Here is a 16196-nt window from a genome sequence, read left to right as displayed (position 1 = left end):
AATTTTACATTTCCAAACAACACATGGGCCCCGATATTCAGACCGTGGGAGATAGCCAGGCTGTCTCTTGCAGTCCGCACTGAACTTAGATATTCAATACCAGGCTGTTTCTGGTGACTAGCATTAAATATCAGGGGCTTTTTCATCTGGTTTGAAGATAACCTGTTATATCAATATTCAGACATAGCTGGTTATCTTCAAACCAGCCAAAGAGATACCAGGGTTTGAGGTGGCCAAATATGACCGCAAACACCCGGTTTAAAAATCGGCAGATAGCCAGATATATCGCGTGATCTAACCGGCTATCTTCCAGCCGCTAACCACTGAAATTCAGTGGCGAATAGCCGATTATCCCCACTGAATATCGGTGGATAGCTGGTTTAGCTGTATTTAACTGGTCAGAATCCATTCTGACCAGTTAAATAGCGCTAAATATCGGACGGATGTTGTATTTTACAAAACAATATAACCACAGAAAAAGTAGGTGTGCCCCTCTGTAAGTACTTTTTCTTGGTCAGTTTTCAAAGGGAAAACAAGTACCTGAGCCGGTACATCAAGCTCCATCTCTGGCAGTCTTCAAATCTAAGCTAAAAGCCCACCTTTTTGATGCAGCTTTTAACTCTTAACCCTTATTCACTTGTTCATAACACTTATTTTATCATCCTCACTTTAATATTCCCTTATCTCTTGTTTGCCCTGTTTGTCTGTCGAGCAGGGACTGTCTCTTCATGTTCAAGTGTACAGTGCTGCGTACGTCTAGTAGCACTCTAGAAATGATAAGTAGTAGTAGTAGTAGTACTTTCTATTTCAGAAGTGGTGCAAAGTCTGAAGATTAATGTATTCATGGATTTTACACTTGCCTTCTTAAGGGACAATTTTATAACTGTCCCCATAGGTGAAAAATATGTGTGTATTTTTCCCTCCGAGGACTCTGCAAGATTTTCAAAATAAAAGTATGCTGTACCAGGGGTAAGCTGACAGTGATCTGGCCCCTAACCATCTATCAAAAGTGATTAAACTAGATGAAGGTTACGGAAGAGTGGGTCCCCAGGTACTGCCCTAGTGTTCCAATGGTCAGTCCACCCATGGCTGTTACACACCTTTGAAGTTATCCACATGCATTTACATCTACTAACTTGTGCAGATTACTTGTTCTCAATAAAAATATACACCTACTTTTGAAAATTCACATTTGTGTGCACAGATCCAAAACCTATGACAGCTCCACCCCCAGGAAAACCTCCCCCTGCTATGAGGAATGTCATTGTTCATACTTCTACCTGCCTATCAGGAGGACGGTTTTATAAAGACTATTTTTGCAGGTAGAGCACTTCTTTAGTGTTTCCCAAGTCCAGTCCTGGAGTACCCCTTGCCAGTCAGATTTTCAGAATATCCACAATGAATATGCATGAACTTGATTTGCATACACTGCCATTATATGCAAATCTCTTTCATGCATATTCATTGTGGATATCCTGAAAACCTGACTGGCAAGGGGTACTCCAGGACCGGACTTGGGAAACACTGGTTTAGAAAATTGCCTACCTATATATATTGGCTTTAAGTTCCATTTTTTTTTTAGTTTTATGATATGGACATTAACTTTTATCTATCTATAAATATTTATATATTGCCAATTTGATCAAAATCATAAAGGACAGTTTACACAGCAATAAATATAAATAAAAATGTACTATATACACCACCAATAACAGTAAATTACTAACCACACATCCCCTCAACAGTCATTATGTATTGAAAGAACCAAGCCAGATTTATGTTACCTGTGTATCCAAGAACCTGGAATGATTGTGAAGGCCTTGTATCTAAAATAAAAACATGTCCATTTTCAGCTCCAGTTATGAGGAAATGCCCTCTTTGGTCATAACTAGGAAAGAAAAAAAAAACACATTATAGTGCAGTTTCTACCTCTTCAAATAAGCTCTTTTTCAGTGCAGGCTCTGCCCACCTCCTTCCATTTGGTATTTAAGACAAAATATTTAGAACTGATCCATACAAAAATATATGGCGACTCAGGGTGCTAAACTCAAACATGAGCCTAATAACAGTTCACCCCATATTCAAAGCAATTTAAGCGGACAGGAGAGGCTCCCATCTGCTTAAGTCACTTGGGGCCACCCAATCGCCAATATTCAGAAGCACTTAACCGGGCAGTGCCATTGAATATTGGCTCTTACTGGCCATATTTAAAGTGGTCCAAGGAAACAAAAGGGCAGGCAATCCGAAAAATCCAATGTGGCAATAATAGAACAGCAGATCAAACACAAGTCCTTAAGTTCAAGAAGTTTATTTACTACAAAGACAAACACTAAGTGACAGAATCGAGGCTACTTGTTGTACACAAGAAACCAAGCGGTGCAGTACAGCAGCTTCACATGCTTGATTAAGACAGCATTCTCCAACAGAGTGACAGCATCAACTAAGTATGCCATAAAAGAGGCTTCACACCATCCCCCAAATTCTATATATGGCACCAAATTTGGACACAAGCCCGGTTTGTGTGTGAAAATTAATTGAATAATGATCCAATTAATGACAATTAAAAAACATAAGAATAGCTCATATGGATCAGACCAATGGCTATTTAGCCCAGTATCCTTCTTCCAGCAGTGGCCAATCCAGGTCACAAGTACTTGACAGAAACCCCAACAGTAGCAACATTCCATGCTACCAATCCCAGGGCAAGCAGTGGCTTCCCCATTTCTATCTCAATAACAAACTATGAACTTTCCTCCAGGAAACAAAACCTTTTTTAAACCCAGATACACTAACCGCTGTCATCACATCCTCTGGCCAAGAGTTCCAGAGCTTAACTATTCTATGAGTGAAAAAATATTTCCTCCTATTTGTTTTGAAATTATTTCCATGTAATTTCATTGAGAGTTCCCTGTCTTTGTACTTTTTGAAAGAATGAAAAATCAATTCACTTCTACTCGTTCTACATGACTCAGGATCTTGTAGACCTCAATTATATCCCCCTTCAGCCAGTGGTGTGCTGGAGCCGGCTCGCACCAGCTTGCAAGAGCTGGTTGTTACGTTTTTTGGCATCTTGCGAGCCGGTTGTTCTGGGAGTGCGAGACGGCTTGCCTCTCCTCCTCCCCCCCCCCCTCGAGCTGCAGGGTCACAGACTTCCAGCGCCGGCTCACCTGCTCGCCCTCAGCTCCCTGATAGCCCTCCTTTCCTTCCTGCCGTCGCCCTGTGTTTAAATCTTTTATTTTACCTCACGTTGCAGTGGTGACAGTGAATGCAGCAGGCTCAGCTCGCCTCCAGGCTTCCCTTCCCTTCTCCATGTCCCACCCTCGCGGAAACAGGAAATACATCAGAAGAAGGCAGGACATGGAGAGGGAAGGGAAGGCTGGAGGCGAGCCGATCCTGCTGCTTTCACTGCCGTCGCCACGACTTGAGATAAAAATAAAAGATTTAAACTAGGGCGGCAGCAGGAAGGAAAGGACGGCTATCGGGGAGCTGAGAGCGGGCAGGTGAGCCAGCGCTGGGGTTGGAACTGGAACTTGGGGGCTGAAAAGGGGGGCAGGTGGAGGCTGGGACGAGTCACTGCACATGGATGGAAGGGGAGGATAGGGGGTAAAGGAGAATCGCTAGACATGGAAGGGAGGGCAGAGGAGAATCGCTGGACAAAGATGGGAGGGGAGGGCAGAGGAGAATCGCTGGACATGGATGGGAGGAGAGGACAGGACAGAGAGGAGAGTTGCTGGACATGGATGGAGGAGAGGGAAGACAGGAAGGAGATGCACATGGATGGAGGGGAGGAGAGAAAGGAGAAATGTTGGAGGGGAGGGCAGACAGAGGAAGGAGCTGCACATGGATGGAGGGGAGGGAAGAGAGAGGAAGTGACATGAACATGGATGGAGAGGGGGGAGAGGAGAAATGCTGGACATGGATGGAGGGGAGGGAAGACAGAGGAGAAGATGCAAATGGATTTAGGGGGGAGAGGAGAAATTCTGGATACAGATAGAGGGGTGGAGAGAGGTTTGAAATGCTGGACATGGATGGAGGGGAGGGAAGAGAGAGAAAGTGAAATGAACATGGATGGAGGGGAGGACAGAGGAGAAATGCTGGACATGGATCATGGAGAGGGAGAGTAAAAAAGCTAGACATGGATGGATGAGAGGGAAGAGAGAGGAAGGAGATGCATATGGATGGAGGTGAGGGAAGAAAGAGGAAGGAGATGTCTGGCAAGGCCGCCCTTGTAAGTCTCGGCAGCCATTTTAAAGAAGATGCGGCAGGAGGAGGGTCAGCGCCGGCAGTGGGCAGGAAAGACTGGGGATCTTTCCTGCCCTGCAGAATCCACTGACCACCAGGGACGCTGCCTTCAGGTATGCGCTGGGAGTGGGACCCTTTGGCTCAGGGGAACAGGGAGAAGGTCTGTGACAGGTAGGTGAGGGGGGGGTGGGAAGGATACTGTAAAAAAAAAGTTGCACTTTAAAAATGACACCGTCTTCTGCACAGGGATGTACACAGAGGAAGTATAATAAGGGAATAACTTTTCATAGGTAGAGTAGTAATTTGTTATAAATCGTAATCAGTGTGTCATTTGGAGGGGCTGGTTATAGGGACACCTAACCCGACCATTGGTGCAGAGATTTTTTTTTCTCCTGGTAAAGGGCTTCTAAAACAGACATCATGTTATGGGAATAAGGTGCTCAACATTCAGAGTTTCTATCTATTTATTTATTTACTTATCTATGGCATTTTATCCCACATTAAACATGAATTAGATTGGAACCTAGGAGCATTTAAAAAATGTTTTTTTTTCCCCCAGAGAGAGAGATGCATTGCCCCCCCAGGCTCTCTCCCCGGGTATATTCAGCTCTGCAATTTTTTTGAGGGGGGGTCACAGAGGTGGATTGGGGAGGGGTGCAGAGGTGGACGGGGGTGGGTGCAGATGTGGACTGGGGAGAGAGCCTGCTGTTAAAAATTTACCAGCACACCACTGCCTTCAGCCATCTCTTTTCCAAGCTGAAGAGCCCTAACCTCTTTAGCCTTTCCTCAAATGAGAGGTGTTCCATCCCATTTATCATTTTAGTCGTTTTTCTTTGTACTTTTTCTAATTCTGTTATATCTTTTTTGAGATACGATGACCAGAATTGAATGCAATATTCAAGATGAGGTTGCACCATGGAGCGATGCAGAGGCATTATAATATTCTGTCTTATTTACCATCTCTTTCCTATTAGTTCCTAGCATCCTGTTTACTTTTTGGCCACCGCCACACACTAGACAGACAATTTCAGCATATTGTCTACAATGACACCTAGATCTTTTTCTTGAATGTTGACTCCTAAGGTGGACCATAGAATCAGGTAGCTATGATTTGGATTCTTCTTCCCAATGTGCATCACTTTGCATTTGTCCACATTAAATTTCATCTTCCATTTGGATGCCCAGTCTTCAAGTTTCTTAAAGTCTTCCTGCGATTTTTCAACAGTCTGCATATGTTTTGACAACTTTGACTAGTTTTTTGTTATCTGCAAATTTAATCAACTTACTTGTCCGTTCTGATTTCCACATCATTTATAAATATGTTTAATAGCACCAGTCCCAGTACAGATCCCTGCAGCATGGCACTATTCACCCTCCTTCATTGAGAAACATGGCCATTGAACCTTACCCTCTGTTTTCTGTCCAATAACCAATTCCTAATCCACAGAAGGACATTGCCTCCTATCCCATGACTTTAATTTTCTCAGGAGTCTCTCATTGAAGAACTTTGGGCCCTACAATCAATTATCAGTGCTAACTGGCATTAATTTAAATTTACGCACACATATTTACATGCTGGGATCCACACATTAATTTTACACATGGCTCCAAAAAGGGGATGCAGTCATGGAAGGTTCATGGGCGTTCCCGCAATATATGCACACTGTTATAATTTAGGTGTGAGAATTTAAACACCAGTGTTCAGTTGGTGTAAATCCTCGTGCCTAAAATAAGTCACTCACAGATCTCGGTGCTAAGTGTTATTCTATAAATGGCACCTAACTTTGAGCAATATTTATAGAATAGCGCTTAGCGCTATTTTTTTCCTGCGCCATTTATATAGTTTTATCCCATATTCAAGAGCATTACAGCAAATGCAGACGGCAGCAAAGGCCAACTAGTCATAAATTTCCACACACTATCTACTACAGCCTGGGCTGAAAACTCACTGGAGATGTTGCACAGGAAGATGATAGAGAAGGACTCTGTGAACAAGCTTTGGTGTTCTCACTTTGAAAAGACTGATGAAGTAGACGTGGCCTGAAGTGGTCCCAACAGCAGCGCAGTGGGAGGAAGGAAAGCAAACTAGACTGGTTGCCTAGATAAAGAAGAAAACATTTTTAGCTCTGCTACTCTGGTCTAAACTGAAATGACTATAAGAAAATAACTCATTAAACCGTAATAGTCTAGTAATCCCTGAATCATCAATTATCGTTTTATCTCTTCCATTTCCATCTCTGATCTGACTATCCTGCTGAAGCTGAATTCATATTTACAATCTGTTAGACTATTTAACTTTGTGCAGTGAGTGACCTCAATATTCACATTATTACTTTGGATTTGCACAAAACCAGCTAGATGTTTGCAAAATACAATCTATTATTTTTTGGTGTATCTTTCCATCTTTGATCACCATCTCTCCAGTAGCTGAAAGAACTCACCCTCAGCACCACTCATTGGCTGTCAGACATTGCAATTCCACCTCCACGGTGTGCCAGTCCCATGGAGAACTGATCTGAACCAAGATCTACTGAGCTGGAACACATCAGCCCACAAAATATTCATTTTAACTATCAATTAAGGATGTCATTAGGTTCCAGTTACCTGTGTAAAAAAACTGATTTACATGTGGCATACCCCCTAATTCTACATATAGCACTCAAAATTACATGTGCAAATTTGGGTATGTGCCCAAATTTCCACACAATTGCTTATCAAGCTGATTAGCACCGATAATTGGGCACTAAGAATCAATTATTGGAGCTAATTGGTAATAATTGGAATCAACGTGTACACATCTATAGTCATTATTCTCAAAGATGTGCGCGTAAATTTTTCCATATGGATCTAAAAAAGGAGGCACAACCATGGGAGGGGCATGGGTAGGTTAGTGACGTTTCTAGGATTTGCATGCAGTGTTATAGAATTTGGGGTATCCATGTCTAATTTAGGCACAGAGATTTATACCAGAGTTCAACTAGTGAAAATCCTCATGCTAAATGCTATTCTATAAACAGTGCCTGACTTTGAACGCCATTTATAGAATAACAGCATGTATTTTTAGTGCCCAAATCTGGGCGCCATTTACAGAACTGAGTCCTATAAATTTCTAGAAAAGGTACTACCTATATATATGATAGTATGCACTGATTTAAAGAGGGTGCAGGAGATTGGAAGCAGAGAGTTATAAAAGTACAGATCTATGTTATATATATGTTTTTGATTATGGAGGGAAAGGGGTATGAACATGGAATAGTCCATGTTAATATTTTGAAGTTGTGCTTCCAATTTTTCTTGTGATTATTGCATTTATTTGACCTGTGTGTTGGATGCTTAATTCATGTTATTAATAAAAAGATTTTACCATAAAGAGAGTGGGGGCAATTCTATAAAGTGGCTCTTAGAGGTAGGCACTACTTACGTGCATCATAGATGTCATAAAATGGAAGTTAGGCACCTGTGTCTACTAAGTGTTATTCTATAAGGTAGAATCTAAGTGTCATAGTGGAATAACTGCAAGGAGGATGTACACGAGGGCGGAGCATGGGCATGTCTTCCAGTTATGTGCGAAGTTTATAGAATACTACGAAAGCGAAGTTGCTTACCTGTAACAGGGGTTCTCCATAGACAGCAGGGAAATGTAGCCACACTCTGAGGTGACATGAACCGATAGAGCCTCTGTGCAGGAGTTCCTCTTCAACTCAGAGAAGTCTTAAGACATCTCTGAGCATGTGCAGGGGGTTCCCATGTTGTCTCTGTCTCCCTCGTCAGTCCATAACAAAGCTGCAGAAGTATCTCAGTGAAGTATTCTTTAGGTTAACGCATTTATTATTAGTAACATTATTAAAAACAAGTACCTAGCAGAAACCCAAATAGTAGCAACATTCCATGCTACCAATCCCAGGGCAAGCAGTGGCTTCCCCATGTGTGTCTCAATAACAGACTATGGACTTTTCCTCCAGGAACTTCTCCAACTATTTTTTAAACCCAGATAAGTTAACAGGCAAAGAGTTCCAGAGATTAACTATTTGTTGAGTGAAAAAATATTTCCTCCTATTTGTTTTAAAAGTATTTACATGTAACTTCATTGAGTGTCCCCTAGTCTTTGTACTTTTTGAAAGAGCAAAAAAATTGATTCACTTCTACTTGTTCTACACCACTAACGATTTTGCAGACCTCAATAATATCTCCCCTGAGCCATGTCCATGCTGAAGAGCCCTAACCTCTAGCCTTTCCTCTATGAGAGGAGTTCCGGCCCCTTTACCATTTGGATCAATCGTCTTTGAACCTTTTCTAATTCTGCTATATCTTTTATGAGAGATGACGACCAGAACTGAACACAATACTCAAGGTGAGGTTGCACCATGGAGCGATACAGAGGCATTATAATATTCTTGATCTTAATTATCATCCCTTTCCTAATAATACAAAAGAACATAAGACCATAAGTGTTGCCATACTAGGACAGACTGAAGGTCCATCAAGTCCAGCATCCTGTTTCCAACAGTGGCCAATTCAGATCAAAAGTACCTGGCAAGATCCCAAAACAGTAGAATACATTTTATACTGCTTCTCCTAGAAATAAAGCAGTGGATTTTCCCCAAGTCCATTTTAATAATGGTTTATGGACTTTTCTTTTAGGAAGTTAGCTAAACCTTTTTTAAACCTCACTAAGCTAACTGCTTTTACCATATTCTCTGGCAAGAATTCTAGTTTAATTACACGTTGAGTGAAGAAAATGTTTCTCCGATTAATTTTAAATTTGTAGCTTCATTGCATGCCCCCTAGTTCTAGTATTTTTGGAAACCGTAAACAAACAATTCATGTCTACCTGTTCCAATCCACTCATTATTTTACAGACCTCTATCATATCTTCCCTCAGCCGTTTTCTCCAAGCTGAAGAGCCCTAGCCGCTTTAGCCTTTCCACATAGGGAAGTCGTCCCATCCTCCTTATCATTTTCGTCAACCTTCTCTGTAGCTTTTCTAAATTCCACTATATCTTTTTCGAGATGCAGTGACCAGAACTGCACACAGTATTTGAGGTGAAGTCGCACCATGGAGCCATACAAAGATATTATAACGTCCTCATTTTTGTTTGCAATTCCTTTCCTAATAATACCTAACATTCTATTTGCTTTCATAGCTGCCATCGCACACTGAGTAGAGGGTTTCAACATATCATCAACGATGACGCCTTGATCCCTTTCCTGGTCGATGACTCCTAATGTGGAACCTTGCATCACGTAGCTATAGTTCGTGTTCCTCTTTCCCACATGCATTACTTTCCACTTGCTCACATTAAACTTAAACGTCATCTGCCATTTGGATACCCAGTCTCCCAGGGCCTGATGCACAAATTTAGTGAATCACAAACAGCAAGCCATGAACAAAGGGGATCGCATGCACGGATCCCCATTTATGCATGCTCGCTGCACCAACTCCATACTTTTTACATTTTCCCTGGTGGTGCAGTGGACCTTCACCTCCCCCCAAATTGTTTTTCTTTTAATTTCCCTGGTGGTCCCTCCCCCTCCCCCCATGACCCTCCCCAAATCATTTTTCCATGGTGGTCTAGTGAAACTAACCCCTTCCCCACCCTCCCTTCCCAATCCCCTCTCCACCCGCACCCCTCCCTGTAGCTTTAGTAGTTTATTTTCCTTATATGGTGCTTAGCCCTGCCCAGTACATCCCATAATACACTGGACTGGGACTAGGCACTGCCATTTTGTTCTGGGTGGGCCCTAGGTAGAAGGGAGAAGCTGTTGCTCTTGACCTCCTGTCTCAACCTTCTAAAGGTAAAGGGAGGGGTGCGGGGGATTGGGAGGGTGCATGTGTGCGTGCCGGGGTGGGGGGGAGGAGTCTGGTTCACTAGACCACCAGGAAAAAAAAAAATTCGGACAGGGCCCCATGTGGGAGGGAATCAGGGTCCACTGACTACCAGGGAAATTTTAAAACATTTTGGGGGGGGTGGGAGCTCATGATAGGGCTTGGCTGGGAGGGAGTGCTAGGAGGTGAGAGGTAGAAAGCACAAGCAGGCAGACTTTTGCAGCTGCCTGCTTGTGCTTCCCTTCTCTCTGACAGCTCCAGAGCAGCCGTAAAAGTTTCTATTAAATTACACTGCTCTGGAGCTGTGCATCCTACGGAATACCCATTAGAATACTAATGAGCTCATTGGAATACTAATGAGCTCATTGGAATACATTTGCATGGGATTCTCAGTGGCTGCTAATGGCACTCGTTAGAGTCACAAAAAAACCCCTTTGTACATTACTAGCTATCTGATCGCTTGATTTAGACTGGCTAGAACCAGTCCAAAGCAAATGTTAATAGCATGGTAAGATTTGTGCATCTGGGTCCCAGTTTCGTAAGATCCTTTAGTAATTTTTAACAATCCTCTTACAATTTTAACAACTTTGAATAACTTTGTGTCATTAACAAATTTAATTACCTCACTAGTTACTGCCACGTCTAGATCATTTATAAACATGTTAAAAAGCAGCGGTCTCAGCACAGACCCCTGGGGAACACCACCATCTACCCTTCTCCATTGAGAATACTGACCATTTAACCCTACTCTGTTTTCTATCTTTTAACCAGATTTTAATCCACAATAGAACACTACCTCCTATCCCATGACTTTCCAATTTCCTCTGAAGTATTTCATGAGGTGCTTTGTCAAATGCCTTTTGAAAACCCAGATACACAATATCAACTGACTCACCTTTATCTACATGTTTGTTCACCCCTTCAAAGAAATGTAGTAGATTGGTAAGACAAGATTTCCCCTCACTAAATTCATGTTGGCTTTGACTCATTAATCCATTCTTATGAATATGCTCTGTAATTTTGTTATTTATAATAGTCTGTACCATTCTGCCCGGTACTAACGTCAGGCTCACCGGTCTATAATTTCCCGGATCACCTCTGGAACCTTTTTTAAAAATCGGCATTATATTGGCCACACTCCAATCTTCCAGTACCATGCTGTTTGCTTTTTTGGCTGCCACCACATACTGGGCAGATTTCAGCATATTGTCTACAATGACACCCGGATCTTTTTCTTGGGTGCTGAACCCCCAGGGTGGCCCCTAGCATCAGATATCTATGGTTCAGATTATTCTTCCCAATATGCATCACTTTGCATTTGTCCACATTAAATTTCATCTGCCATTTGGATGCCCAGTCTTCCTGAAATTTTTTACAGACTGCAAGTGTTTTAACAACCATGAATAGTTTTGTGTCATCTTCAAATTTAATCACTTCACTCGTCGTTCTGATTTCCAGATCATTTATAGATATGTTAAATAGCACCAGTCCAAGTTCAGATCCTTGCGACACTCCACTATTCATCCTCCTCCATTGCGAGAAATGGCCATTTAACCCTACCCTCTGTTTTCTGTCCAATAACCAATTCCCAGTCCACAACAGAACATTGCCTCCTATCCCATGACTCTAATCTTCTCAGGAGTCTCTCATGAGGAACTTTGTCAAAAACTTTCTGAAAATCTAGATACACTACATCAACTGGCTCACCTTTATGCACATGTTTATTCACACCTTCAAAGAAATGAAGCAAATTGGTGAGGCATGATTTTCCTTGGCTGAATCCATGCTGACTCTGTCCCATTAAACCATGTTAAATTATATGTTCCGTAATTTTATTCTTTATAATAGCTTCCACTAGTTCACTTGGCACTGACGTCAGGCTTATCAGTCTGTAATTTCCTGGATCACCCCTGGAACCCTTTTTAAAAACTGGAATCACATTGCCAGCCTCCTATCTTCAGGTACAATGGACGACTTTAACAACAGGTTACAGATACTAACAGCAGATCAGCAATTTCATGTTTGAGGTCTTTCAGTACCCTTGGATATATGCCATCCGGTCCAGGTGATTTACTACTCTTTAATTTGTTGATTTGGCTCAGTATGTCTTCCAGGTTCACCAAGATTTCTTTCAGTTCCTCACCCTTGAAAACCATTTCTAGTACAGGTAGATCTCTTTTATCTTCTTCCGTAAAGACCAAAGCAAACCATTCAGTTTCTCCGCTATAACCTTGAAAACCTGAATGTCTCTGTTAAGAATCCTGTACACTTCTTTGGAATCAATGAAGTTCTGATACATCTGACGGTGTTCATCTGTCAAACAACAAAACAGCACCTGTTCATTTTTATCTGGCAACAAAAGACTCATTTTCACATCAGCTTCCATTCTCCGTAAAAGACAGGCACACTTATAGGCGGTTTTAACCTGAATTGAGAATGAATTTGCATAACCTCCTATGGTGATTGAGACAAAAAAGAAGAAGAAAAGAAACAGGGAGGAAGAAGATATAAGACAAAGTTGAATAAACATTATGCAAAAAGGTTGGGAAGCACTTAATAGTTTAATAGATTTGATATACCACTCTTCAAACATAAAATCAGAGGTTTACAAAACATATACAAATCAAGAAAAGAACGCCATAATTGAGATTGTCCAAATGCTGCATCTTGTGCCAAGAAAAGATCCAAGAAAAGATCCAGGCAGTAGCGCTTGGAAAAGGTATGAACAGAAGCCCAAGCTGCAGCCTTGCATATATCCATCATTGATATGTTCCTGAGATTTGCCACTGAGGCTGCTTTTGTTCAAAGTTGATGTGGGCCAACGCATCCCTTCGGTTGAAGACCTGAAAGTGACTAGCACAGTAAAATACAAATGGAAATCCAAGTCAATAAAATTAATTTGGAAACTCACATCCCAGGGATTGTTGTGAAGATTTGTGCAAAACCTTTGTACAATGTAGGTACTAGAACAATGCATGCCTACAAGTCCTATAAGTGTAAGGAGATATCAGCTTAAATTCAACACGGTGAAGGAAAAAAGGACAGTAGAACTGTTGACTGGTTTAAGTGGAAGTCCAAGACCACTTTGGGTAGGAATTTGGGATGAATATGCAGTAGCACTCTGTTGTGGAAGAATTGACAAGCTCTTGGGACTGGGGTGCAAGGTTTGATCCTGACTCTACATTAGAAGAGTTGGGCGAGAGCTTAATCATAATGAATGGATTACCGATAGGCTGAGCAGTCGAGGGAACCAGATTTGACACTGCCAGTGTGGGACAATATGGATTATTTGGGCTTTGACCAGGCAAATCTTCTGTAGAACTTTGGAGATTAGGGGAAAAGGTGGAAAGGAATAAATAAATCCATGATTATACAGAAAGTAGAAAGTGTCTGCTGCAATTCACTGTGGACTGGAATGAAGGCGGTAGAAGAGAGCACACTGCACTTTCTGGAGATACAAAGAAGTTGATGGTGGGACTTTACCAGAGGTTGAAGAGTGACTGGACTGTGTTGGAGTCTAAAAACTACTCACAAAGATTCAATTTGCGATGACAAGAGTCTGCTATTTGATATTGTTGTCCTGGGACACATACTGCTTGAAGATAAAATAAAGCCTTTGGAATACAACTGGAATATGTTCAGGCTTATATAAGAATGCCAGCCTTAACCACATAGTGGAGATTGTTTTGTTTGGAAGTTAATAAATTGATCTGAACTCTGGACTAGTTCCTTTGTTGTGTTTTGTAAAACCAACAACCCGGGTTAGATTAGTTTCCTAGAAACTAACATGGTTCTCCTGATCGAAAAATGGCCAGGACTTGAAGTTGGTGGTTCCTAATCATGATGGGGACGACCAGGACCATCACATAATCTTGGTCCAAAGCTGGAATGAACTGCCCTCTACATCAGGAACCAATCGACAGTCGCTGCCTTCAAGAAACCACTCAAAACTTACCTCTTCTCTGAATCTTTCTCCACCTCTACTACATAATCTCTCTGTTTTACTCTTTTCTCACTCCTTATGTATGCTGCTTGTATGCTTAACTGCTGACCATTTTAATTTTGTAAACAGCTTAGATGTCTATGTGCAGGCCCTAGTGGTATATCAAGTGCAATACAATAAATAAATAAACAGGATGCCAATGTGAGAAATCCAACAAAATATCTACTTTATAAATGTAACATAGGCTCCTATTGACCTTTTTAAAATAGGCTCCAGATCAGACCCAACAGAACACAAATGCCAAAGAAACAATTTGCACATGCTCTGAAGGTGTAAATTTTTGTGGGTACACTATACCCATAATTCTATAACAGGTCACCAAAAGTTATAGAAAGTAGTTCTTATATGCGAATATGTTAATAGTTACATGTGTAAATACTAGGCACGCTCTAAATGGTATTCTATAATTTTTGTGTGCAACTGCATTAGCATATAACTCCAAGGTGGCATTCACAGGGAGAGGGGTATGGGTGGGGCATGGACACGTACACAATTTACGTGTAATTTACAGAATACTGTAAGGTATGTGCTAAAATTCTGCATTTACACACACCCACTTACACCTGCTTTTGACATGGCGTAAGTGGGCACACCTAAATGTGGTGCATTAATGCCAATTCACTTTAATATTCTATAACAGAAATAATGCACATAATTGCCATTATAGAATTCAAACAGCATGCTGAATTTTGGCAGCTAACTTTATAGACTTGCTCCCTATACAAGTACATGCATATTTTACAAAATAAAGAGATCTTAATGTGGTATGTATATCTTAATATAAGAAAAGACAGCTATATAATTTACATAGAACCAACCTTTCACCATACATTCAATTAATTATATTGCGGACCATCAGAAAAAACATACACCAGATGACATAAAAACCACTTAGAAGAAAACAATCCTTCCTCACTGATCCAGTATTTTTCTAAATTGTGCCACCCAGTTATATAATTGCCCCCAGGAGCATGTTGCACTCATCTGAAAGCTCTCTTACGCTCACAAACTTTGAGCACCTTCTCTAATTCATTACAGCCGTCATACCAGTGCACTTATCTTGATCTCTACTTTCATGAGAGGCCTGAGAAAAGCCAAATATTCCAACCAATAGGAAGACATTCCTTTCTGCATACTTTGCCTCCATCTGCCCCCAGGGCCGATCTTAGCAAGTGCGGGGCCCTATGCAGACCAATTTGATGGGGCCCCGCCCCTAGCCCCGCCCCTAGCCCCGCCCCCTAGCCCCGCCCCCTCCCTAGCTCCAGGGCCGGCCACCCCTCCCTCCAAGCTCCCATACCGCTCCCTCCGAGCTCCAAGGCCCCCAGCTCCAGGGCCTCCCTCCCTCCCAGCTCCAAGGCCCCCCTCCCTCCCTCCCAGTCATTTTTTAACATCCCCCTCCAAAATCCAGTACTAGGTATGCCGAGAATACAAAACACTCAGGACCTATAGAGCAATTCTACCATACCATAAGCAGGCATTTCTACTAAATCACACAAAGAAAAGGAAAACATCTTAAAACACTACAGTGAGCACTAGAACATCAATTCACCTACTGTAAAATGAAACCAGGCAGAATAACATAGATCGTCCATCTTGCACAGTCAATGCCAACCGAAAGCCATGTCTTTTTCACAAACACAGATACACCCTAATCCAAAATTAAACAAAAATTAAACTGAACCCCCAAGATGCCAGACTCTGCATACAATGCAACACCACAGAAACAGAAAATGTCCCCTAGTACTGTGCAAAATATAAAGACAGCAGATGTAAATTTGAAAAAAAATCTAACAAATACCAATCACCATTTTACAAATTAACAAATAGAAATAAAACAAATATAGAAAATAAAATAATACCATTTTATTGGACTAATAGATTTAGCTTTCAGAGGCCAAAACATCCTTCCTCAGGTCAATATAGTATAGTACTGTTACAGTATCCTATCCTGACCTGAGGAAGGGGGTTTTGTTCTCCGAAAGTTAGACAAAATGTATTAAAATTAGTCCAATCAAAAGATTACCTTGTTTACATGTTCTATATTATAAACATTTATTAACACATCTACAATACTACTTTATCCTAAAGCAAAAAAATAAAAATATATATTTTATTTACAGTTTG

At 41.4% G+C, this 16196-nt stretch overlaps 1 protein-coding gene across 1 annotated transcript in view; it reads right to left on the bottom strand.

Moving 5' to 3' along the window:
- The window catches only part of CFAP43 (cilia and flagella associated protein 43), a 254521-nt gene that overhangs the window by 159437 nt on the left and 78888 nt on the right, over positions 1 to 16196 (bottom strand). The window contains exons 11-12 of the mRNA XM_030202783.1: positions 6192 to 6340; positions 1785 to 1888 (exon numbers count right to left, since the gene is read on the bottom strand). Coding sequence (XP_030058643.1) covers positions 1785 to 1888; positions 6192 to 6340 — 253 coding nt within the window. The remainder of the gene's footprint in view (positions 1 to 1784; positions 1889 to 6191; positions 6341 to 16196) is intronic.

This window comes from Microcaecilia unicolor, chromosome 5 (genome assembly GCF_901765095.1).
Source record: "Microcaecilia unicolor chromosome 5, aMicUni1.1, whole genome shotgun sequence".
NCBI lineage: Eukaryota > Metazoa > Chordata > Amphibia > Gymnophiona > Siphonopidae > Microcaecilia > Microcaecilia unicolor.
Note: the sequence above shows the minus strand (reverse complement) of the source record. Positions and strands in the feature narration are given on the sequence as shown.